The sequence below is a fragment of the Fringilla coelebs genome, assembly GCF_963513975.1.
Source record: "Fringilla coelebs genome assembly, chromosome: 2".
Taxonomy (NCBI): domain Eukaryota; kingdom Metazoa; phylum Chordata; class Aves; order Passeriformes; family Fringillidae; genus Fringilla; species Fringilla coelebs.
Window position 1 is genome coordinate 73,479,940 of NC_140029.1, and position 27,537 is coordinate 73,507,476.

Sequence of the window (27,537 nt, forward strand, 5' to 3'; positions counted from 1 at the left end):
ATTCCTCCGCAAGCGAACACTGAGCATTGTTCATTTTTCTTTTCTTTTTTTTTCTTTTAAACAAAAAAGGGTGAGATGTCACCCTGGGTTTTTGAGATTTCTAGAAAAGCCTTCTGATATTGACATTCTTGTAAAGAACTTTCCCACACACTTTCCTGTAAACAACTCATAATTTACATTCTTGTGAAAAACGGACACGGTTGACGGACTGTTGGTTAAACCAGTGTCTGTGGAGAGGTGGCACTGTCATCCTCCAATCCACTGTTACCTTTGTAAAACTATAAATTATGGAGTCAGAGAATAAACGCCCTCTTTTCCTTCTCACCTGGAGAACGGTGCGTGTGTGCGTTCTTTCGTGTCCTACAGCGACACTCTCCTTAAGAACTTTCTCGTCTCCAGGCTGAGCAACCTCAGCTCTCTCAGTCTTTCCTCAAAGGAGAAGTGGTCCAGCCCTGAGTATCTTTGTAGTTCCCCTCTGGATTTGCTTCAACAGCTCCATGCCTTTCCTGTGCTGAGGACCCCAGAGATGGATACAAACCCAGTTGCTCATGGGCTGAAAATGTGCATGAAAAGATTGCTGATCTCCCTGCTGTACCTAAATAAGATTTTTCTCAGAAGCTGAAATATTGTCCTGATGAAAACTTTGGGTTTTCTTGAATTGGACCCAGTTACCAGGTACCTTGCTGAGCATCCTGGGTTAAGTCCTCCCTTTGACCCTGGCAATTCTTCACCTTTCTTAACCCCAGACAGAGAAACAACAGGACCTTTTACAGAGTCCAAACCCTGTCTTAGTACAGCCATGGTCTTAATTTCCAGAGCCAGAAAAGCTGTTTCAAAGGCCTTCACTCCTGTGTTGGTTACCTGCCTGAAAGAGGAAGTTTGGATCTATTGATTCCTCTAGCAACAGCTCAGCAGCAACTGTCAGGAACCAGAAATTATGGGCTATAAATGCTCATCTTCAAAACCTTCTCAAAGAAAAAACAACCCCAGCCCTTAAAGGTTTCCTAGGACTCTCTCCGGTACCTGTATTTTCCAAAAGATACAATTTGGGAAGCTGAATGCTGATTCCCCCTGGGAAGCTGAGAATCACACAGAAACAGGCTCCAGCAGAGTTTCCAGAGCTGCATTCAAATGAGCCAGCTTATGCCAAATTCCCTGTCCCTCCCATGCACTCCTGGGATGTGCCAGGCACACCACAGTGAGGGGAGCTGGCAGGGTTCTGCCAGAGGCATGAAGACCAGGAGCTCTCAGGCGTGACTGGTGCAGCTGCCACTGCTTCAGCCCTTGCAACTGGGACATTTCCAGCAGGACATGGGAATTACTCTGTTAGTGAGAAGGAGCAGGAGCAGCCAAACACCAGAACAAACACTCAACTGGGCTGGTGTTTCCTAGGACAGGTACATCTGGCAGCAGCAGCACCTCAGCCCCCAGCCTCCTCCACCAGACCAAATGCAGCCCCCATTAGTGCCTCTCCAGTACGTGGAGGATGACAACAGCACTGAAAAATCTCCTTCCTCCTGGTAATTTTCATCTCAGAAGAGGTCAGCAGCAAGACACCTCTCCCCCTTAACTTGGGAACCTCCTTCTCTATGCTGGTAACAGCTCTGCCTTTGGGAAGGCAGAGCACAGAATAACTCATAGACAATCTTGTTTCCCTGAGGCTCTTTTTGCTCACCTGCTTCTCCCTGCCCTGCAGAAAACTGGCCCAAGTTGCTGCTGAAGGAGTAGAAGGAGGCAGAATACTTGCTACAAACAGACAAACAAACAAACAAACAAACAAACAAACAAACCACCACAAACAAATAAGAAATATCACTTCCTTGCATTTTAAAAACAAAAAGAATCTATACAATATTTCTGTGATGGTGCAAATTCTGATGCAAAAATACATCCACCCTTACATAGGAGACTTACTAGTGTTCTTCCTCTCTGAGATCCCATCCCAATGGATTTCTGCACAATAACAAAATACTGTGAAGGAGGCATTGCTCTTCTTGCTGATTTTTATTTCTTTTGCTCAACAGTTTGTTCTAACATCCCTTGCTATTCACTTCCTCCCTACTGAGCTCAAGCAGTCCAAATTGTTCAGCCTTGCTCCAGAAAATCCTTTTCACACCTTTGCTGTGCTCAGGTCTTTAGAAAGTTCAACAACTGCAGCACTAAATCTGGCCCCTTGTTAAACTGACTGCAGAGCCACCAAGGAATTTCAGAGTCACAGAATATTCTGAGTCGGAAGGGACCCACAAGGATCGTGGAGTCCAGCTCTTCAGTGAATGGCCATACAAAGATCAAACACATGACCTCAGCATTATTAGCACCATCCCTGCTATTGCACACGGGTCTCTCTTGCTCTGGCAACATACTGAGACTTCACTCACCACTGGCCTGTGGCTCCAGAGATTCAGCTGATGTGAGGAGCTACTTTGAACCTCCTCCTCCCTTACTCTGGGGGATTCTCCACTCGAAACTGGAGAAGAAACCACATTGTATCTTGATGAGACACCAGGGATAAAGATGAGAATGCTCTCCCTTGAGGGTGAGGACACTTTTTCAAAATACTTCAAAATACATGTTGGATGGCCCCTCTGGGGATGAGGTGGAATTTCGTTATAAGAAATACTTTCTGCCTGAAGGTCTTCAGAGATGTCTGCTTCAGCAGGAGCTGTCCAAGATACAGGAACATGTATAGAAGCAAGTCTGTCCACTGCTAAAAGTGCCTGGGCTCCTATCCTTCAACCAACCTGAACTGAATGGACACACTGGTAGGGAATTCAATTCAGCCTTTTCAGCTCTGACAGCTGACATTAGGGACAAAGACTGCTCTTCCTCCTGTCCTCTTTCAAACTTGTCTTTTCTTATTTACTGCGTTTTACAAGTTTCACCTTTAATCCCTGTTGGTCACTGATACACAGCCAGAATTCATCAGAGGGGGCAAAAAAGGAACAAAAAAAGCTTTATGTCTTAAGTTAACAGAAATCATATTATAAATCTTCCTGTAGTTATTCTTTTTATTACCACAATAGAATTATTACATACTAATGTGGATGTCACATATGGGGCTGGAGAAAAGACAAACAGAAGATATTTTAAGATATAATGAGGAGGGAAGAATTATGGAATTAGTTTTTTTCCAGAGGTACCGAGGCTGATGATTTTGCAATGATGGTGAGCCCTTTCCTTTGTCTTAGAGACACAGATTTATCCTGAGCTGAAAAGCTCTCTCTTCACTTCCAAGTAGGGTATTTTAAAAAACGTTAATTAAAGACTAGAAATGCAAATACTCCACATATTGCCTTGCATAACGCATGCTGAAAGCAGAAATAACCTTCATGACTGGAAGCAATCTTCATGACTTATTCAGCTAACATACTAAGAAATAAAATGATTGTTCATATTTTAAACTGGTAAAGCATTTCCAGTGTTTTGGCACAAATGAAATGTCAGCAGTTTAAATTACACAGATGACAAGGATGTTCCTATTCCTGTGCCTAAAAGGAAACAGAGGTTTCATGTTTTATGAACCAGAATTTTAGTATAAAAACAAAATAGAGTAGGTACTTACAAGTACCTAAGCACATCGTACATGACACAACCCACTAATGCTTTGAACACTTCCCTCTTCTGTGACTGTGAACCAGGAACAATTATTTCAATAAATAAATCAATAAATACATAAAGAAAGAAAGAAGATGCTAATAACCTCAGCTCTGCTTGTAGTGGGCAGAAGACCCATCCTTGAGTTCTTCTGTGAGAAACCAAAGCAGCCTGCTCCTGCTTGGGGAAAGACCTAACCACCAAAACAATTTTTTTTAAAATATACAAACTGAAACCAGGATAACTCATAAGGCATAACTCAAAGAAGGAGCTGGTTTAATATTAGGCTTTGCTCTTTCCAGACCTTTCAAGTCCAACCTATTGCCTCTCCTGCTTGGCATCCATGGGCTTTCCAAGTCTTTCACCTCCTGCACAGCTGTGTGGCAGGGGGACACACATTTTTAGTTTCTGTACTTCCGCCAAACTCTCAGTAATTTGGGCCAAGTAAAGATTCAAACCTGGGGAACAATTCTAGGAAGCTTTCAGCTCTCACGTCAGGAAGGTGAACAGCAGCTTTGTGCTGCCTTGACATTGTCCCCTGCCCCAAGGCAGGGTGGCAGCCAGAAATGGCCCTCAGCAAGTGCCACACGCCACCTCTCCAGGAAATGCCACATCTCAGAGAAAGCAGAACTCAGATCATGTTCACACCTCATTCTTACTCACATCGCTGGGATTTGAAAATGTAGTTGAGTAAGAAATCAAAGCTGAGTTTGATCTTCTCCTTTTCTTTCTCTATTTGGTTTTTGTGAACATCTGCAGAAGTTGCTCTGCTCAGAAGTGTTTCCAGGACTGGCACTGACACTGATTTGGCTGGGTAAAACCATGCTTCATGGGCACCCATGTCACAGCTCTTGCTAGCTATGACAAACAAGAGGGCTACTCTGTGGCTCCTTGCCAGTAGCCACCTCTCACATCCTCCTGCCAGCAACAGAGGAAATGGCTGATGGTGTCCTTGAAGGATTTTTCCAAGAACTCTGTTATCTTCAGAGATTTTCTTCTTTCATTTCACACATCAAGCAAAACCAAACCAAACCATACCAAACCCAAATAAAGGAAGGGGGGTGGGGGGTGGGAAGCACACTGCAGATAGAAAAACATGTCATGAAATAATCAGCAGAAGTGCTGCAATACCTCACCAGTACCTGGGACAAAATACAGAGTTAACTGCATCCTTCCCTACTCAAATTATGCACTTGCAAATGTGTCATACATGACTGCTGCATCCACACAACCACCTTCCTTATGGGAATGCAAGGTTTATGGACCACCTCTCCTGTGCTCCCCACCTATTTACACAGCCTCTCATAGGACAGTCACAGATACTAAGAAAACAAATTTTGCTGCACTGTAGAGTCCCACTGTGAGTACTTTCAAGATAATTAATATTGTAATTATTTCACAACCACAACCTTTTCTTCAATAAAAATCAGCTGTTGTAATTTATGCTTAGTTCCCTAATTACAAAAAGCTGCACGATTCTCACTAACTGAACACAGTCACAGATAAAAAAGATGACTATCAAAATAAATTTATTTTCTGAAAATTGCATGAATTTTTCACTGTTTCTCACACTGAACTATATTTTTATGTGATTTTCTTACTGCTGCCGTCTAACTTTTTTAGTGTCTTAAGGCCACGACTTCACCTGGGAATTGTTCAAAGTTTGATCTGACAGCAAGAAGATGCAGACACACGTTGGCAGAGCTTTTACATGTTGGCACGATTGGAGAAGTTAAGAAAACCCCACCAGGACTGGAGTGCAGGGCTGTGTGCAGACACGGGGGTGTAGACCCCACACTGCATTTCCCAGGTATTCCCTGCCAGAGCTCACAGGAATGCCCTCAACAGCCAGGGTGACACTTCAAACCCTCTTAAGGAGGAAAGTGAGGGCAGGTTTCTTAGACACATCACTACCTGAAAGCTGTGTGCCTGTGCAGAACAGAGCATCATATTTTGTCCTGCACAGCACATAATTCCTCGACATCAACCTTATTCTACTCCACCTGCCCAGAGTTTTCCCAAAGGAAAAAAAAAAAAATTTGCCCTGAACTCCTAATTACTATAAAATTGCATATCTTTATTTTTCCAGAACTAAGGTATTTTATTGCATTTCGCATCACCATTCAAATTTAGGAATAAAATGCATACATCGAACCATGATGCAGACTTGACTGCAATATCTCCGCAGTTTACAACGTTCAATCTGAACACATGAACCACTCAAAAGACATTATTGCTGATGATGGAATAGCTCCATCTTCTGGAATAAAAGTTACTTTCTTAACAACCATCTTTACATTTCCAACATGGATCTATATGTAAAAATGTTTATTTCAAAACCCAACTTGGATATTTTTACTGATGGCAGATGAATCTTGGGTAGAAAATGGAAGGAATTTTACAACAATAATGTGGATTTTCTGATAAAATTTAATAAGTATTAATTATTTCCTCCTGGTGCTGAAAATGCCTAGAGATTGTTCAACATGCCATACTAAAGACTGACCTTACTATTTAAGAAATAGCTTTAATCTGATTATGAGAACAAGAATTTAAAACTCTTGGTGAAGACAAAACACTCAACACATATACTTAACTTTCAGCTTCACATTAAAGGTTTGCAGTTTTGCAAAAGTGTGTTTGTCATTAAACACAGTTATAATCAGGGAGCAATTGAAACCTCTGCTGAAGTCCCTGAAGTCTGAACTACAGAGAAGGGGCTGCAAGTGATCCTTACTGCTATTCATCAAAACACTTGAAAGTTATGTTTAAATGAAATATTTCAAATTTCATTTAGCACAGGTAATTAATGATCCCCATATGTAAATTTAACTTATGGTCAAGTCAGGTGTTAAAAAAGCAGGAGAGACCAGAACAAAACAATGACTCCAGTTCATGATTTCATCCCTTTTATGTACCATGGGCATATTCTATGGCTGCTGTTTGAAAAAAAACAGGTGTTAATGAACAAAGTTCTAAAGTATTCACTCACAAAGGGAAAAGTGCATTGAAGCTGTTGGTGATCTACTCACTGGTGCAGTGTTGTGTTTCTTGATTTCACAGGAAGGGTAATGCCACCAGAAAGAAATGAAAAATTAAACATGTACATTTCCATCTCCATTTGAAATAGTGGTATATCTAAAATTAATACATACTCACAGACACACCAGAATAGCAGAAATTTAAATGAACTTGTTTAACAAAACAAAGCAACTGAAGCTTTATTTATCTATATAGAAAGATGCATCCTTATGTGCATTCTTTTAAGCTAAGGAAAATTAAAAAGCCATGCAGCCCTTGCAAGAAATAAATCCTCAGGTGGTAATATATATACATAGAAAGTTTCTCCTTTAGTAGATGATTCCTCTCAACAGATAATTAATGCCATTTAGGAGAGACAAGCTTATGAGTACTTTATAGTAGAATACTCTACTACATTTTTTTCAGTACAACAGCAAGACCATTGCTTGAACCACCATTTTGTTTGTATTAGTTAAATAAGAGCAAGTAACAGAATTTAAGCAGTTAAACATGTATCTGGAAATCAGACTACTTAAGTAAAGTAAGCACAAGGAAAGGATATAGAACAAATGAAAGGATTTTTCTTCAAGAAAAATTATGTTTCGACTTGTTGCAACTTCACATCTCATATGGCTTTTGAATGGAGGCATTAGTTAAAAGAATCTTTCCACCCATAGTCAAGTATTGACTGTATTTAAGTACAGCAATGCAAGGACAAACAAGTTAAAAATTTAGCATACCATATTACTTCATGTAATATGGCATAGAACCCCTTTCTATAAGGCTACAAAGGACAAATTTACATTAATATGAGGTACTGGCATTTATGATTGGAAAAGCAAAGATGAAAAAAGGATTATACAGCATTGTCATCAGACATCTCTTTCTTTTTTTTTTTTTTTTTGAGGGGCTTTTGGTTTTAGTTTTCCTTTTTACAAAATATGTGTCTTGATGACCACATGCTCTAAGCTTATATTCACTTATTTTTACATATATATTTTATTTGTAGGGGCAATTGAGAGAGAGTCACAAATAACGAAAGGACACTAAGGTTTTAATAAGGGCAACAAAAAAGTGTTTTCACCAGAATAGATTCACATTACAGTACACCAATATTGACAGCATTCTCTTTTGTCTATTTTTGGTACATAAGATGGAATCTCTCTACATAACCTTATAAGGCTTCAGTAACTAAAAAGTAAAAAACCTATTAGTTTACAATTCATTTAAAAATTCTGAAAGACACAGCAAGTTCTAAACTTTAGTAGTGCTACCCATACACAACCACCTGGTTTAAGAAGCCATTAAAAGAGCCTCCTCCAAGGGAGCTTCCAACAGCAGAGTTGTGCAACATGGATGTATCTTACTACGAGGGGAAAAAAAATTACACATGGCACATTCTCATTCATATTTTGCAATGTAAAAAGTTACAAACATACCTAATCAAATAAATAATAAAAAAAGAATCTGAAATGTGTTTGTTATGTATCCTAAAACCACTACTTAGAATAATGGAGACTTTCACTCACAAACTATTTACACGGTAATACCCGAGTGAGGGTACACACTGCTACAAAACTCATAAAACAAAGGGTAAACTTGAAATGTTTTCCATAGTAAAGGTCTAGCAGCATGACTATATCTAATGCTGTTTGTTGTCTTGACAGTTTTTGGAAGTTTGTTTTAATCTATGTCTTCATCCAGTTCATAATTGTCTTTGTCATAAATATCTTTTACTAGAAGAACCCGTACGAGCATGTTTTCCAAGGTGTTGCGGTCCAGTGAAGTGGCAGTGTACCAGATGGGGCTCTCTGCCGACACCGAGCACTCTGGCTGCAGGTAGAACATGTCTGTCCTCTGGTTCAGATTCTGTGGGCTACCAGGAGGAAAGCACAGCAGGTTACAAACACAAACTCACAGGACAAAACAGTACCATAGCAGCTCAAAATCTTGCACAAACAAAATTCTAACTGCACCTAGGCAAGTTACCAAAAAAATCCCAAACCAATAATGAGAAATGTGGTCTTGTTGATAGAAGGAGCCATGCCTGGTCTGGCCCAAACCCAGCCAGTCCCACATCCACAGAGCAAGCATGCAAGAGATCACAGACTCTTCAAAAACCTGCACATCCAGGTCTTGCTAAACCACAAAGTACTTTCCACAATTTGCAAAGAGGCCCAACACTAATTACACCAGTTACATCAATAATTGCTCACACAATTGTTGGCTGACGTGGCTACCTCTGAATGTAAAGCCTGGGGTTCCCTTGAAAAGCCAAGGACAGGAGTTCTGAGATACACACAAGTGTAAGCAGCTAAAATCCCTCCTCCTCCTGTTTTATTTAAAAGCTTGGTTGTTATAAATCTTAATCCCTTAATTCCTTAGCTGCTATATTATGGAATTACATGCAGCTCAGACACATCCTTTAAGACACTAGAGAAGACTCCTTTCAGGAACTCCTAGCAGTTCATCCATTTAGACAAGTCTCAGAAAAGAATTTTCAATTCTGGATGAGCAAGTGATCACTCAAGTTCCCTCCTTCACAAACACTGCAGACTTCAGGAGTTGACTACATTTCATGTTTCTTCAGTAAAAATAAGGGTTTTCACCAGCTCACCTTCCCAAATTGGTTGATAAAATTTCAGGCGTTGCTCTGCACCTGCTGAGGTGATTGTCAGATTGTTTTGCTCTCATGTAAATCAGATTAAGAGTCAGATAAGAAGTAAAATATGGTTGTTTAAAATAGTCTACTAATGTAAATATTTTAACCTGCTCCCTACTTGCTTGAAACAACAGTATTTTTATAGGAACAAGCAATCACATAATCAATTAGCTTGGAAAAGACCTCTGGGATTAGCAAATCTAATCTGTGGCTGAACACTGCCATGTCAACCAGACCACTGAGTGCCACATCCAGTCTTTCCTTAAACACCTCCAGGGATGGTGACTCCAGCACCTCCCTGTGCAGCCATTCCCATGTCTAATTACCCTTTCTGTGGAGAAATTCCTCCCTAATGTCCAACCTAACCCCCACCAGTTTGAGACAATAATACAGTCTTTCATAGCTGTGAATGAAAGCATCCTGAAATTTCAGCTACAGCTTTCCACAGGTTGCCAAGTATATTTCAAACAGCTAGCATTACCTAAAATTTTACAACAGTTTTTACAGTGTAAAGTATTCCATTTAAATGATTTCAACAAAATTAAGAAGCAGAACCAGGGGAAACAGTCTTGCTGCTTTAGTGAACAATGGTGACCAACATCTGCAAGACAGCACAGCCTGAAACCACATCACAACTGATGCTCCAAATGGGTTTAAGAGCATTCTTTTCCCCAGAAGTTGAGATGTTCCTCCTAAAGAAAAAGAATTATGTGGTCTCTCCCCCAGTGACTCTGTAACTCAGTCCAAAAACCCAACTTTCCCTTTTTAACCACAAATCCTCTCCAAATCATGGAAGTAGAGAAAGTGAAGGCAAAATCCCCCTGCAACAACCAGGATTAACTGGGTTTTTGAAAACAAGTGGTTGCATGAACAAACCACAAGCTCCTCTTTGTTTGTCTCTATAACATCACATGCTTGTACTTCTGCTGATGCTGTGTGTGAGCTCCTTCTTCACCTTTCAGACCACAATGCCATTTCCTAACACCCACTGAGTCTCATACTTCATTTACTGTCTTATATATACCCGGTGATTTTGGTATCACTTGCCCTCATTTCCCTTAGAGTTACACAGAACATTAAAATCAGTACAGTTAAGGAAAAGTACTTTCCAAGAAATCTTGTTTTCAAGCTTCCAAAAGACTTAGCTATTAGTAAATTAATTTTTTTAAGAGTTGCCTGAGCTTTTTTTTTTAATGTAATAAATTCTGCTTCCTTCCTTCCTGCACAATTAATTGTGGAGATTGGATGGAAAAAAGTTAGTTCTAAATACTGGGTTATTGCCAGTAGTTGTTTTCCTACTATAAAATATTTTAAACATGCTTTCACATGGGTTACCTCAAAAGCATCTACATTTCAGAGGCCTGATAGCTCATAAGGAAGCAAATCTGTTGTCTTAACCCAATTCTTAGTGAAGAGATGGGGACCTCACAAACAAAACCCCCAGTAGTAAAACCCACCAGAATCCTTGCTGCAGAATTCTCTGCAGAGATACTTGGTATTCCCAGGTAAGAAAATGGAATTGTATTGTTATTCCCAGATGAAACCCTTGACAATTAACACTGAAGTACTCCACTGCTCCCAAACTTATGCACATTTTTTCCAGATACAGAACTGGAGATTTCATTTAGGTATTTTTCAGAAGATTTCAATCCATTCCTTTCTCTTGAGCACATTTCATGTTGCATCAGAACAGTTCCTTTAGACCCTGTCTGTATTACCCTGTATCACACTTACCTTTTAGACAGATAGCACTCAAACATTTTCACAGGGCATCTAGCTGGATCAGATGTGTTTTCAATTTGTTCAAATACTGGAACATCATCTTCATGTTTCCTTTTTCCAGTAGCAATTTTATCTTTAAGAAGAAAATCAACAACATCTAAGCTGTAACTTGAAGTCATTTTACACTTTTCAGTAAAATTCCCCATAAGCAGCCCACCAAGTACCACAAGGTGGTTCACCACAACTGCGCAAATCTGCAAACTGGAAATGCCACCCACAGCCACAGCAAAGTCACAGCATTTCACATGGACACCAGTGGGCTCAAATTAACTCAGAGACCCTGCAGTCCCCATGGACCACACACTCCAATTTGAGTTCTGGGAGCTGAGAGCTGTAGACTTTGCATGCAAAGGCAGAGCTCTGGCTCCTGGCCAGGTGCCCAGATGTCCCTCCTCAGTGCCATGTGGATGCTTCCTGCAATACAAATTTTGAACTGCATCAGTACCTTCATTATCAGCTCTGCACAGGGAAGACACTTGATATCGAAGACAAGCTTTGCTTTCCATTGTTAGTGGATTTTTCTTCCACTGTCTAAAAACAGTGCCAAAAGAAAGTCTTAAATGCTGCTCCACTGTTTTCAGGCCAAAATATTTAGTGTTGAAGTAGAACAGAGTATTCAAAAGAGCAACAGGTGAATGTGATCCTAGCTGTTTAATCCTCCAAAGGTAATCTTCTTCAACTCGAGAGAATATTGATCCTTGGAAAAAAAGAATAGTAGAGAAAATACAGTGGATTAGCCCATGAACTGTCAAGGTGCAAAAAAAAAATCAAGCTATTTTTACTGTGAAATGCAACAAAATGATCACGACAGAAGCTGCTGATAAAGTTATTTATTTTCATGTCCACACTCCCCAAACCCACCTATTAAAGACACTCACTGAGACAGTCAATGGGAAATCTCAGGACGGGCAATTTCAGAGAGAACACATTTCTGTTTAGTTACAACAGCATTTCTGACATCCAGCTCTCTCACACTATTTCATAGAAATTAATGTTCAATGGAGTCATAAAAGGCATATTTTTGAGTTCATTTTATTCTGCTCAGGTTAAGGCCTCCAAACATTGTACCTTCTTCTTTCTGATTACTAATAGATATCCCACTTAGAAAGCATTCCTGGACCATAACAGGATGCAAGAAGGGCCCAACACAGAGGCTCTCTGGGCTGAGAGAAAGCCAATACTGAGAAAAGAAAGGAAAGGGTCTGGCAAGGACAAGCCTTCACTCAAGTGGGGATTGTGAGAAAGATGGAAGAACAGCTGATTCTGCAGTTCAGCACCAATATTGGTCTGCTGGGAAAAATCTGCTTTCTCCATGAACAAAAATGATCCTTCTGAGCAGAAGACTCCCAGCAAAAAGTCCTCCTAATCCAGGTGAGAAATTCTAGAATACATCACTTGTTAGCCCTACCTACATATAGTGCAGCCTGCCTGCTTCCATCTGGGGGAAAAAATGGGAAAAAAAATAAGTTCAGCTCAGGTAAAAACTATAGGTCAAAGAGCTTTTTTTAACTTTCTCTCCTGAAGATGGGTAGTACTTTTCAAGTGAGTGGCAAAAACAACTCTTGTAGCATGGATTACCCAGAAACAAGACAAATAAAAACAGGTACAGTTTTAAATTAAATCTTAGAAGACATGTCTGTAATTCTTCATCAACTGCTATTGCAATGTTAATGCATGCATATATATATATATATGTACCCACATATATACACATACATACATACACACACACACATATATATATATATATATATGCATGCTTAAGAACACATAACTTCATAACTTTTAAGAGATGAAAACCATACATGACCAAAAAGTAAATTACCATCTGGAAGTATGCTTGGTTGCCAGCTTCGAAGGATTTTATTTAATTCCTGTTCAAACGTCTGGTAGATTGGATCAATAAATATGTTGTCTTTCCGATTACTCCTATATAAATACTACAGAAAAGAGAGAGACACAGCATTTACAATTCCAGATTAGAACAACTCCTGTGCTACAGGGTTCTTTTTTTCATAACTGTGCAAGTGTTGTACTGAAAAGCAGTATCTAAAAATAAAGCTATGCCACCTTTCCAATATCTAACAGGTAACAGTTACTTCCAACATAATTGTATGTTGTAAATTTCTAATGGGATATGAATCATAGTTTAATTACAACTAATATTTTTCTCTTAAGATTTCTTGTGTGCAACATTGTATCAGTGAATGGGGAGTCATTAAAAAAATCCCAAACCACAAACAACTAATTTATCTTTTCGTACACCTAGGCCTTTTAGAAAAACCAAGCCCAACCCACACTTAGCAGGAGTCTGCCCTTTTAAATGGGAACTCCAGACAGTGACAAAACCATCTTCAATACAAAAGTGGGAGAAAAAAACCCATCCACATATTTGTGGTAATAATATACAGCAATACAAGAAAGATGATAGGATGGTGCAGGGCACTGGCCTTTTCTGCCATCTAATTATCTTACCCCTCTTGACCTTACAGACAAAAATGCTTTTGAACCTTTACCAAGAATTAATGGCTGAGGACTACTATTTGACATGATCATCTCTGAGACATTTCTAAGAAAGGGAGGATTGGCTTCTTAAATTTTCCACTTCAGCGTTATCTTTGCAAGAATGTGCCTGTTAGTGAATACAATAAAAGTGACAGACAAAAACCACATTTGCTTCTGGAAATGACACCTATGTCTGTACCCATGCTTGAAATCACATTAACCTCAACACTTATAGGTGATTATGGTTCAGTACATCCTAGCCTTGTTATCTTTGCACCTAATTATATAATCAGGGCAAATGAATGAATACACTTCCTAGAGGTTTTCAACAACATCTTCATTTAGGTAATTATTTTATTTGATAAGTTTAACTAACTCCTCAAAGCACAATATTCCCTCACATGTGCTTGTTTCTACATACACCAGTTTTGATTCATAAAGCAATTCTAAGTCAGATCATACAGCTCACTGCAAGCTTCATGGCATTCACCCTTCCCTTCCCTGGCACATTTTCCACCACATATTTTTCTCTGGTTTGCATTAAACACTCACACTGAACAGTGGTAAAATGAAGACTGAAAACTGTTTCAAAACCAATCCACACACAGGCCTGTGAGAACTCAACTAAAAATACTTCTTCCAGGTTCAGAGTAAGTGTTGACTAAACCCTGGCATCCCCAGCTGAAGTCTGAAGCCCCCTGGAGCACTGGCACTGGAGGGTCTATAGAAGGATGATGCTGTGCAGCAGGACAGACTCCAACCTACCACCCAAACCTGCAAACCTTCCTTCCCAAACCACCGTGCTCTGCTGCTCTACAAACCCTACAGGGGCAGCATGAGCACAAGCCATTCCCACCTGAGATGAGCTCCACTGTAACTGCAGTGCATGGGAAGGAACTGGATGTGCCTCTGAATCCCACAGTGGAGGACAACAGCCTGAATCACTGTCCACAGCAATTTTGTTTGCCCACAAACTCACAAACAACCCCATTACCAGACATACAAAAAACAAGAAAAAACCCTCAAACCAAATCCCAGTAATCCCAATTAGGGACAAAAAATGAAGGCCATGATGCAACGAAGGAGCACTGCAGGCTAACACCTTCCTCTAGATGAATCCTCTCCACTAGATGACTGCCTGACCATGCAGCAGCCTTTATTTCTAAGTGTGACAGCCTTCAGGATCACTACTTTAGAGTTGTCAAAACCACTACTGAACCACTTCTGTCTGAAAGCAGAACAATTTCAGCTGCAAATTAACCTGTGCTGAGAAACTGCACCATCTGACTCAGGGACTGGTTTCCTGGAACAGATTTTACAGTGCTTCCTTTAGGAAAAAGCTGGTTTACAAACTCAAAAAAGAAAACAACCAACTTAGGACTTGAAGACTCCTGGGCTCAAACCATATTCTATCCTTGAGGAAAAGCTCCAAACTGAGTATTTAACCACAATGAGTGCAGTAATGCTGGTGGAAGGGGAATGTACTTTTTTACTAGCCTATGGTTCCTACATCCTCTTCCTTTGAAGAGAAATTTACTCTAAGATAGCAAAATATTAATGATCATTGGCCCAACTGTTGCCTTAAATGGCATCACTTCATCTCCTCTGAGCCCCTTCCAAGTTCAACACAGCCAATATCTTTTATGCAGGAGCAGACAATTGATTCTCTTTCAGGATGGGGGCTGTCAGGTGGAAAGGACTAAGCAAATTCTAGAAGGCAATGGGGTTTCATTGCACATTGTGACAACTGCACTGCATTTAGTGTACCACCAGCTTGCTCAAACATGTTTCTTCAGAAGGGTGGTAATATTTGCCCCCAGCCATTTGCCATTTGCACACAGATGGGGGCTGCAGCCCTTCACAGCTCACGTTTCTGTCCCTCGCTGTCTGCCTTTGTGAAATGCAAACTCATCAGAACACAGCACATCTTCCTACTGGTCTGGCCAACAAATCAGGGCTGTTCACAGTGCCTGAATTAAATCCTGCACACGAAGTAGAAGCAGTAAAATTACAGTAAAATGACCACATGTTGCTCCACTAATGTTCCAGCATTGTGTATTTGTATTAGGCCTCATGATAATTGTGGCTGCCACACAAACTGTGGTTCTGAAGAGCTGAAAAAAAGATATTTTATACACAACTAGCTTTCATGACTGACAAAACAGACAATGTCAAAGGTACAAAGAGAAAGATTAAAAAAATATTATTTGAGTTCCATTTTATAAACACATACTTCCCTCTGTGTCCTGTTTACCTGCTTAAGATGAGTATTTTCAATTCAACAGAAAGGTACAGAGAGACAGTGTATCATGCAAGTGCAGAAGCAGAAAGCTAGCTGAATCTGAAACACACCTTGTAGCAATATTGACTAAAAAGCCACTGACTAAAATCAATGTTTGCTTCTCAAGTTTCAACAATGAGGCAAAGGTAGCAACTAACTCTTTTATTTTTGCATACATGCTACACAGGAAAGTTACTATTTTACTACTTATTTTTAAAATATTTCAATTTTAAAAATTGTTATTTGATTCAAGTCCTCTGCCTCAAGTATGGAACAGTTTAAGTAAAACTGCAAACCCTGTGAGCAGCTTGCTTTCCACATCATATGCATCTTCTATTGCCTTTTAGCTTGAATGAAATTTTCTGTGCTCTCAGCTCTGAACACTGCTTATTTTGCCTATGTTTTGCCTTACGTAGCAAAAATTAGGACAGCCCTCTCTGCTTAAAAGATCAGCTGTGGAACAGCTTCTCTAATTACCTAGCAAGAGGTTACTGCCTGCACATCCACTACATCCAACATGACTCCTTCCCATCTTGCTGTGTGTATGACAGTCAACAGAGCAGCCAACATTCCTGCAGGCTATCCTGCCTGGCCACAGTCTGCAATACTCAGTCAATCAGACCCTCCCCAAAAGACACTTAATTTAGGTTGTTTCCTCTATATGCTAAGGAACTGAATTAGTCAAAGGCTTAGAGATCATGCCTTGTTTCATTCTGGTTTTACATTGGACATCTTTAGCAAACAAAATGAAGCACAGCATTCGAGAAGACTATGTAGTTTTTGTCTGGGTTAATTACTTGCTTTAACACAGCAAGAAGCTTAAAATTATTACAATATACCAATGTGTGTTTGAGCTTTCAGGATGGGTCTGCAAACTCATTACCTACACAGACAGCTCTCTACAACATGATTACACAGCAACCTGATCACAGCCATGTATAAAGGGTAGCTCCTAGCCAGTAAATCCAAGTTATCTCCACTCTTCTACTGAAATGGGTTACAGTCAAATCAGCAGCTCCATTTCCCATCTCTACAGCCTCTACTAACCTCCTGAATTCCAAGACACAGATAATAGATGCTGTCAGGTGCATAGTTCTCTCCATTAGGCCTTCGAATTTCATTGACAAAATGTGTCAACCCATAGTTTAACTCAGCTGAAGTATGTGATAATAGATCTTCCTTTAATTTCACAGACTTTACTGTAAAATAGAGAAGAAATGCTACATTATACAACAGAATTGTCACACAGTGAAGGTGGGATGGGGTACTTTTTGACTGGAAACTGGGAAACTGGCTTGATGTCCTCTCCATTAACCAATGAATGAGACTAAAATGTACTAAGCAGTTAAAATGTTAGGTCTGTATTAAAACAATCAAGGTTCCCACAGTAAAGTCTAGTTAACCAAATGCAGTAACACCTGCTAACAAATGTACTGTCATGCACAGCTCAGGATGACACAGAGGCAGCCCAAGATGCTGAAGTGAAGCCAGTGGTGTAGAGGGGCACCTTCAGGGGAAACAGCAGTTTCCAAAGACCCAAGAGCACAACACAAGGGTGCTGAGATGCATGTGGGAGCTGAAGAACAGCAGGACTAGCAGCAATTCCCCTTTTCCCCCACAGTACAAATGTGTACAGAGAGGAGAGCTGCAGAAAGAGCAGCATGGCTCCAGGGGATCAAAGGCCACCTTGCGCCAGAGCTCCACAGCCAGGTAATGCCAGCCTCAGAGGAAGTCTCCTTACAGGACCAAGAGGAGGAGGATGGCTCTCCCTTGCCATTTAGAAGCCCAGAAACATTTGTGAACCCTGAAGTGAGTTAGAATATGAGGAAAAACAGGACGCAAAGAAAAAATTAAAATGGTCGCAGAAAATCAGAATAGCCAAGAAGGTGCTGTCCTAGCTTTCATGAGAAGTGTGAGACCCAGCATTTTGAACCAAACCTGAAAAACTAGGAGAAAAAGAGTTTGGCAACTCTATGGTAAAATAATCTCAGTCACGCTGGAAACATTAAGGACATGAGAAAAATTCGATCAAAAATTCCAGCTGAGAATCACACAAGTACGGCAATCTTTCCTAGCAGGTCACAATGAGGATGGCAGATTTTTGGCAATACTTACTTGATTTCAGCTCCTCTAACTCTGGAAGCTCTTGGTCTAAGCGGCGGGACTTTACCCAGTGCTTCCAGGCGTTCACCCCGTAGGCGTATTTGAACGGAAAGCTGCACTCCGAGTTCTCGGAGCTGTCGTCGTGCGCCTGGTACTCCGACACGGCTTTCCTCTTCACGCCCTGCCATGGCAACACAGAGGGTAAGGCCACCAGCAGGGACACCAGGAGGGACACAGGACATGGCACAGCCAAAGGGCGCACTGGACCTCAGTGCACTCACAGGACATCGGCGTGTCGATGCACAGGGAGCTGAAGATGTGACAAATCTGCATCACCGGCTCCACTGGTAGGCTCAAATGAACCCTCTGCCAATGGAAAAGGCAGCACTGGTTCTAAATTAAACTATGCCCAGCAGTGGATATGTGATAATGTCCAGTGCATACTAGCAAAAGCTATTTTATTTAATTATTCCAGATTTGATACTAGAAAGACCCATTTATTATTAGAACACTTTAGCAGAAGTTGGCTGGTTTTTTAAAGCTGCAATATCTACTGCAGTTATTGGAACAAAACCATTTCAGCTTTGTGTCAGACACAGAAAACTATTTCTTGGTAGTGTCCTTCTAAATAAAAGATTATGGCCAATTTGCATCCAATGTCTAAACTAAGATTGACTAAAAATAAAATCTGGGAAAATTACAAGCAAGTATAAAAATTTTTTTGAGATCTTTTATAAAGGAAATTCTATGGCTCCCATTATAAACCTTGGTAATGCCAATGTTTTTCCATCTTATTATCAAATTAAACCAAGACACCTTTGTTCAAAGTAGGAGGTAAAATAGCATTGCTAAGAATACAGTAGGCATATACACAGTGGCACATTACTTCAACAGTTCTGCCACTGTGAAGCAAAAACAGTATCAGAATTTACAAATCACACTCCTATCAAATCTAACAGCTATCTGCAACAGGCATACCACTGAAATAATTTTATGACTTGAAATGTATCAATTTATGTCATAAGGACAGGATATTAGGTATGAGTAGACAGCAACATGCTGTAAATCATTACCAGAACTAAAAAATAAAGGATATTTTTTACTACAGAAATTTTTGTGCTTTTCTTGATATTTTTAATACCATGAAAAAATTACCTTCTTTTTGGACCGAGGCCTTGGCTGTTCCTCATATTCTTCACCAAAAACAGGAGGTAACAAAAACTCATTTTCTGTATCCAACTCCTCAGTTGCTGAAAATACATTAACAGAAATTTATTTCTAAGTGTCTTTTAAATAACATTGCTTTGAGAAAAAACAATTAACTATATTGGTGTGCCTTAACATAAGGTGCATTCACAAAGGAACACAAATAAACACAACCAAACGTTGGATTTTGGTAAGAAGAAAGAAACCAATTTTATATTCAAACTAAGACAAAGCTGTCAAATTTTAAGACAAAGCTGTCAAATAGTTTATTTCTAAGTAGGTTTCACAGTACACAATGCTCAACATTTCAAGTATGATCTGAAGTTGCTAAGGCAGAATTTCTTACTGTAGATTCTTACATAATGTTTTCTGCCCAGGCTGGCTTTAGTATCAAAAATTCTTAGGTATGGTGAGAATGAGCAGCCATGACTGGAAAAAATACAAATTAACTTAGTACATGTAGTTTTGTTCATGCATTTAGATGATTTATACACATGTTTTTTTATTTCTTGTAACACATCACACTTGATTTAAAACATTAAGAACCAGAAGGCAAACTCCTTAAGTGAAACTGGTTTAGTCTATATTTATACAAGTGGTGGTCTAGCTCATGATGGATATTACAGTTAAGTTTGGTAAGCAGATGTATGGAAATACCTCAAAATACTGTTTATTTAACATTTCAGGGGTAGGATTTAGGACCTATTTCAGGGAGGAATGAGACAAGGTATGAATGGATGCAGTGTTGCAAGTCCCACCTTTAGTTACTTTATTGAAGATGGTTCATCCCTCATTTAGCCATCAAAGAAAGTTTTCACTCAACATTGAATGCTCTTCTGATAATCTGATTTCATCACCTTATTTCTCATGCCAGATTTCCAACTGGAGCAGATGAAATAGCACTTACATGCAGAGATTTCAGAACTCTGCCCCAGACTCAAATGCAGTCCTTCTCCTGATACCACAAAGAATCTTATCTCAGAAGCACTTCAGTGTAATCAATGCCTCTTACAGATTGCTGCTACTCACTACTCCAACTCGCTCATTTCTTTTCTTCTATGGTTTTTCTTTCTCATGTACCCAGCCTCACTTATAAAGAGGGTTAAAAAACTAGTATGCATCTGACTATTAAACTTCCCAAGATTAAGGTCAGCCTAACTCCCAGGCTTTCTCTTTAAATTAGGCATAGAGAAAACTGGCCATCTACTGCAGATAGAAGTAGTCTTCAGCACAAAAGGAGCCTGTCAGCTCCTACAGAACCTGCCCAGGTGAGGTATGAGAGAAGCTATCTAACGGGGACAGTAACTACAGCCAGAAGCTTTCTGGGATCTTGGATTAACTGGGCTATGCTGTAAGAAAACAGACACTGTTCCCTGCATTCTGTAGAGTGGGAGAAATTGTACTAGACAGCATCAAGAGTTTCTTCCAAGAAAGGTCTCAAAGCAGTGATTTTTTCCTGCTAATTCAAATAATGCTACTGCTTCAAACGCAGATATGGACATTACCAAGATATTAAAAGGTAACACAAGTGGTGTGCAGCATGCCAACTTGCATGCCAATTTTCTAACAAACTTGAGTGGGAAGTTGAGTCTTTAGTAATTTCCCTAAACCATGAAAATACCTGGAGATTGAAGAATGCATTCATTATGCTTTCCACATGCCATCTGTGTCCTTGAGCCTTCAAAACAACTTTTCCTAAATCCACGTTCAAAACAAATGATGCGCCCAAGTTCTTTGTGAATGGTTAACTTCCCCTTTTCTTTGCATTGTTTCAAATACTGTATTTAGAAAGACAGAAGAACTAATTCAGAAGTCCCCCATCCATGCCCCTAAAGGCAGGGCAAAGTTTTACCTAACAGACAGTCAGCGAGGTGGATCCTGCAATCAAATACACTCCTCTGAAAGGATGATTAAACAAGGCACAAGGGCTGCATAGAGTGTCACAGTATTTATTAAAATCACAGAAGAATTACCTCTTGGAAAGTCTATTTCAATATCAAGGTCTGGCTCATATGGAACATCAGGCAAGCTTGTCCGTGACTCTGAGTTTCGGAGACTGGAGTCAACTATCACACCTGTTTAAAAGAAAAGGAAACATTTCATTATTTTAGCCAACACATGGATTAGCCAAATGGAGCAGATCTACAACTTTAGAAGCTGAGTTGTTCTAAAAATGATTGTTCTGCTCATTACCATATATTTTCTTGTTCTTGGGATCTCAAATTTACTTTTCCAACCTGATTTGCTTCAAACATAAAACATACTTACTAGCCCATTGTTCTTCTCCATGAGGGTGAGTCAGCAAAGCACATGTATAGAAAATCAAATACTGGTGAACCTGGATCATATCAACCAATCCCAGAACTCAAACAATCTTGACAAAACTAACTGTCTTTTTTCCTACCTGATCCTGTCACAACAGAACAGACTTTCAAGTCTGCTTTTGTAGGATCTGTTTCTCAAATAAGGCATGCAGGCAGGGAGAAACAAAGCTTGAACTGTCTCCAACTTCTGGCAAACACTGATTGCTCCAAATTCAGTCCTCTGTAAGTGAGCAAGCTCTGATCCCATACATCTGCTCATTTAGCTAGCTGTACTTCACAAAAGAGAGCAAGAAACTGAAAATGACAACCTTGCAGTGCTACCAGAAATGTGCAGTTTCAGTAGAAGAATGGCAATAGATCAGAATACAGTAAGCCTCCCAGGACTGCAGCTCCACTGGCCTCCTACATAATGAGGTGCAAAGTTTAAGTATATGGAATTTGTCAATTTCAGAAATCTATTGAAAGAGCTTGGAAAAAACCTTCAAAATGTCATCTGAGTGAACGCAAATTTTCCTGGAAAGACACAGGAAAGACTTGAAGACTTGGGCAAGCAGAGCCAGGAAAGAAGAGCAAAGAGACATGGGTACTGAGAAATTAAAACTATAAAATATGTGGGACTTTTTGAACTTCAGATATAAATTTTTATTAAGAGAATAATGTGTTGGTTGCTGCCCAGTAGTGCTTATCCTAATTGCTGCTCAGAAACAGGCTGGGTATGGGTCAGTGGGTGGAGAGCACCTGTATGGAGCATCACTTAGTTTTCTTGTGTTTTATTCCTCTCTCTTCCCTATTTTAATTGTATTTACTAGTATAGTTAGTATTATATTTTATTTTGTTTCAATGATAAAATTGTTCTTGACTCACAAGGCTTACAATTTTCCCAAGTCTCTTCCCCACCAGGCATGAGGTGAATAAGCAAGTGGCTGTGTGGTACTTAGCTGCCATCTGACAATGAAGTACACTACAACTTAATATAAGACCTCAATGACAGCACTGTTGTACTCAAACTTTCCCTAAAATATAAAACCAAACCCAATCCTTCTAGTCACACATATCCTCCAGCACTCCAAACAGTCAAAAACTCATCAGGAAACTCACTGGCCACATCAGAAGCTTCAGCTTTTCCAACAGGTTCAGGTACCACCCCTGACAAGTTCAGTAGCTCAGCGTCCAGAGGATCTGAGGGCACTTTTCCCCTCAGCTCTTCTATTGCTGCAAGGATTTTCTCAGTGCTATCCAGAGTAGTGGGCAAAAAAACTGGAACTGGCACCTGTGCAGACAGAAAGGTAGAGATATTAGAAAAGAAAAAGTGCCACAACAAAGCAACCAACAACCAAAAAAAAATCTATACTCTTCTGAAAAACAGAGTTGATACACATTAGAAACAAGTCACTCTAGTGTGAGCTAACAAAAAATGCAGACAGGTTAAAAACCCAATATGAAGGAGCAAGGAACAGAAGGGGTAGCAGAAAAAGACACAGAAAAAAAAAGACAAAAAGCTGGTCAAAGAAAGAAGGGTCTTTGGAACTTCAAACCTGGCTGACTGTAACCTCAGACTAACAGTTTGGCAAATCAGTATCTTGTTTTAGTGGCTTGGTTTTTCCTGCTGTTTATCCCACTCTGCCATTCTTTCCCAACACAACCTTCTCAGCTTCCTGATTACAAGAACAAACCTTGCTGTTAAAGGCTTATTCAGCATATTCAGCAAAAGCAGAAGTATCACTCAGAACTGTTCCTAAAATGCTCAGTGGCACAAGATGTTCACACTGGAAGCAGGCAGACAGGTCCTAAAGAACAATCAAGGAATCAAATGTCGCTGTTGGATTCGAATACTTTTTCAATAAACAGCTCTGCAGCACCCTGCAATCCTTTAGATGGACCAGGAGGAGAACAACCAGCAGCACAAGGTGGTCCCACACATGCATGAAATTTGAAAATGAAGCTGAAGTCTCACTCACAGGAACAGGAACCGTGGTAGGAACAGGAACATTTTGACTGTACATGTTCATAGGCACCGGAACGTAGACGGGTACAGGAATAGGCACTGGGACATACTCTTTTTTCCACTCATCTTCTATGAAGAGAAAAAGGAAAAAGGCAAATACTGCCAGGTGTTTAAATATATTTTACACCTGCCATTTAGTGAGAAAAAAAATCAGAATATTTGCAATATGTTAAAAGACAGTAATAGTTAAGAGAAAGCTGCAATGAGGAAATTAGTTCAAGCACAGTTCAGGAGTTACCTGTCTGACAAGATTTTGCCTGCATATGAGGTTTACAGTACGTGGCTTTTGTCATTGTCAAAGGCTTGCAAAGAACTGCCTTGTTCTTCATTTCTCTGTTAGGTGTTGGAGAAGGTGGTGGAGCTGAGCCCTGCAGACAAGCAAATAAGAGAAGTTGCTGTTGCACCACACTGATTCCAACAAGAAGTTCTTGACTTAATATATCAGCTGATACTTTTCATAAATGAGATACTGAAGAGGAAGCTCAGAGAACAACACAACAGCACCAACTACTATTCTAAAATTGCAAGCTATTCTGTGTTCCCAGTATTGAGCTGTCACTGCCAGGATCATAAGAAGAAGGCTACCACTTATGGCTCATTTTCTTTTTTTTTTTTTTTTAATTGAAGGTACCCTAAAGACTTTTTTTAAATGTGATTGTTTAAGTGAAATTGAAGCAACTTTTTAACATAAAAAATATATTTAGCAGCAAAAAGAGTTCATTATAAGCACCATGAACAAACTTTAGGCTCAAAATCTAACCTTCTTGAATTATGCCATAGTCCAAAGATGACATTAAAAAAAAAATATTTCTTAATGAAAATTCTCTAAACACTTTTTTATGACCTAAAGTATGAACTTCGAGCTCCCCCTGCTGGCTCTGCAACAACAACAGGGGATCATCTCAAAAACCCTCTTGTTCCAGACATGGTTTTTGTACCCTAGTACCTCTTTTAGAACCTCATTTGAGAAACAAACTCTTCAGTTTTATTTTTGTTCATATATAATAAGGCTAACCCCATATGTCCTTTTAGTTAGGGAAAGAAAGTCCAGACCCAAGAAAAGCAATATGCTCTACCAGGTGTACACTCCCTAAAATATATTTTTAAAATACTGTATCACATAGCTTTGACATGATCTTTAAATGACTGAATTAACATCATTAAACATAAAATACTAAAAGTTTTTAACATGACAGCTTAGCTTGTCTGATGTCTCTAGTTACCTAACCAATTTTCTGTTTTTCATAAATATATTTATATTGCCATCAAAAACTTGCACTTTTTCACTTAAATCTAAGATTTAGCTTTAATGCCTATTTGCATTTAAAAGGCAATACTCTCAGACCTTCTATGTGACAAACAAATAAAAAAACCCTAAGTTTCAAACAAAATACACTAAGCTAACTGAAAATAATATTAATAGTATTTTTGACAAGCTGAGAAGAACTCAAACTTAGAATGATGAAGGCTGCTGCTCCACTGATGATCCCTACCCTTCCAGACAGTGAACCTGCAAAAGGCTCTGCTTCCCTACTCTGCAGCAAAGTCAATCAGACCTTGAGCACCTAGAGAATTCTTCTCTTGGGAAGGATAAAATTTAAGAACTGAAGATTTATTTTCAGCTTTTTAAAGCTGAGCTACCACCTTAATATTTCAACTGGACAGTGAAATTCTCTTCCCTTTCTCTACCCAATAAATACACCTAATCAGTTTAAACACATGAGTAAGACACACAATGTGTTGATCAACTTTTAAGCAACATTTATATGCACTATAGATGTAAAACACATGGTTGATGGTTTAGTTTCCCAGAAGACATTGAAAAGGAAGTATGAATATTTGAAATTTTTATTTCACCTACAGGTATGAAAGAGACTAAAAAAGCTTCATAAATTTAGCTTAGGATCTTTCAAAGACACTAATTTTTAGGTTTTTAATAGCAGCCCTCTAATTGACTGGGATCTCACATTTTAAGTACATCTTTAAGTAACATCTATTTATGTTGTATATATATATATATATATATATATATATATATATATATATATATATATATAAATAAAGAGAGAGAGAGTAGATATAAGAGTGTGTTAAATATATGTACTTACTGTCATTTTTGTCCGGGGAGTTTGACAGCCCTGATCTAAAAGTACAAGGAAACATTTTTAGAATTTTTTTTTCCCTTTTTCAAAATCAAAGCAAATTTCAGTAAGCAACTCAAGGTAACACCTGTCACCAATATAACATTAAATCAAGAGAACTCATTAGTACCATATTGCAGGTGAGAACTGCACACAAGACACTTCCTTCATGGACGTCTCCCTACTGATTTCCCCCAACACTCCAGCATTGAGCCTTACACAAAGGCAAATGATAAATCAATGCTCTAGTCAGATGTGAATACAGCCTCTTTCAGAAAAGTAAACAGCAAAACATTCAAGTATGAAAATGGCTATACAAAGTAGCTGAGCCGGTATAATTGCATTAATTTAAAAGCTGGTTTATTTGAACTTTGCCTGACTTCCCATTTAAACCACACAAACACGTATTCAGTCCCCATGAGCAATTTTACTCAGTACCTACTGCCAACAGAAAGGAAAAAAGGCAATGTATTCCTCCTATCTAGATACTTTCATTGTATCTTCATTTCCATTTCACTTATTTTCCTTTAATTCCATTTAATTAATTTCTTTTTTTCATTCCTAGTGCATCTGTTTTCTGTGACCCAAAGGCATTTTGAGAAATGTTTCCACAGAGCAAATAATGACAAACTGGAGCACAACAAAAGAGGAAAACATTTTCTCTTCCCATGATGATACAGCACTAAAATTACACTTAACCCAGAACAGCTCAATGATAACAGCTGACGAGAGCTCTGATGGTAACACGGGAAGGGATAACACCTAACACAATTTATTACAACAAATAAATAATTCATGCAGCTTTCCATTTTTCATTTAAAGGAAGCTTCTGGCTTGGCACTTGTGCAACCTACCATAGTGCAGGTTCTCAGGTCCTTTCTGGGTGGCCAGATTGGGCTCGTTCTGCTGGCAGTAGAAGCGGAGCAAGCAGTGCTGGTCGCAGAAATGCTTCATCTCGCCGCGCCACTGCACCTTCTCTTTGAGGGCTCCTTGAGACTTACAACAGTCACACCGTACAGCCTTAATGCAAAGGAAGATTTGCACATTTTTAAACAGGCCTTGGGAAAAAATGATTGTTACATTTTTAAAGGCTACATTTTTAAGAGTACTGAGGATTCAGTACCACTACACAGTTAAGTCTCGCTCATGAACAACAGTTAAGCTCCCTCCTTTTTCAACTGTTTACTGGGGGTTAGCACCCAAAATAAATCCGCTTTGCTTTATTAATTTGTCACTATGTAAAAAAAATTTAAAAATTGCTCACTTCTAAAGAGTCATCAAAAAAAGAACTTTGTGCATCAATTTTAATTAATTTCATTGAAGCATTCTGCAAAACAAGAGCAGAAAGTGTCAGGCTCCTTACTGACTATTGAACTGAGGACAAACACAAGCCATTTCTTCTACTTCCAAGACCTGGCAGGCTTTTTTTGGTTTGTTTTAAAGAAGAATCAAAAGTTTTCAAAAGTCACCAAAAGAATCACTTCTCTAGGTATCAAATCAGCATAAATGTTTTTTATATTTCCATTATTTTAGTAGTTTGGCAACAATTTTAAATTCCAATTCTTTAGTTCATCCGAGTTTCTCTATGATTTATAAACAACAATTTTCTCACAAAAAAAAAAAGAGGACTCCCCCTAAATTTACTTAGCATGTAACTTGGAAACTCAAACATTTAAGTAACATATCTTTCATGAACCTGCATGTTAATTTAATGAGGCATCACTAAGGCAGACAGCGTTTTCCTCCAGAATAGATTCTACTGCATTTCATCTGCCACGCTATATATTACTGTCTGAACAGTGGTAGCCTCAATTTCACATTTTCATGTAAGCAAATAATTGCTTGCACTACAGCTCGCCTCAATATTGTTTGCAACCTCCATCCTAAAGCAGACCTTAAAAAATTGAAAACTT

The 27,537-nt window shown here is 39.2% G+C and overlaps 1 protein-coding gene across 7 annotated transcripts in view; it reads right to left on the reverse strand.

The window, feature by feature from the left end:
- Window positions 1–6,871: 6,871 nt before the first annotated feature.
- ZMYM2 (zinc finger MYM-type containing 2) overlaps window positions 6,872–27,537 on the reverse strand; it is an 86,357-nt gene continuing 65,691 nt past the window's right edge. For all 7 annotated transcript variants that reach the window (XM_084201194.1, XM_084201192.1, XM_084201193.1 and 4 more), the window contains 13 exons: window positions 26,479–26,644; window positions 25,592–25,626; window positions 23,722–23,851; window positions 23,437–23,552; window positions 22,577–22,748; window positions 21,128–21,229; window positions 19,104–19,198; window positions 17,961–18,129; window positions 16,893–17,044; window positions 12,885–12,999; window positions 11,505–11,756; window positions 11,012–11,132; window positions 6,872–8,491 (listed from right to left, as the gene is read on the reverse strand). In XM_084201194.1, coding sequence (XP_084057320.1) covers window positions 8,299–8,491; window positions 11,012–11,132; window positions 11,505–11,756; window positions 12,885–12,999; window positions 16,893–17,044; window positions 17,961–18,129; window positions 19,104–19,198; window positions 21,128–21,229; window positions 22,577–22,748; window positions 23,437–23,552; window positions 23,722–23,851; window positions 25,592–25,626; window positions 26,479–26,644 — 1,818 coding nt within the window. In that variant the 3' untranslated portion in view covers window positions 6,872–8,298. The remainder of the gene's footprint in view (window positions 8,492–11,011; window positions 11,133–11,504; window positions 11,757–12,884; window positions 13,000–16,892; window positions 17,045–17,960; window positions 18,130–19,103; window positions 19,199–21,127; window positions 21,230–22,576; window positions 22,749–23,436; window positions 23,553–23,721; window positions 23,852–25,591; window positions 25,627–26,478; window positions 26,645–27,537) is intronic.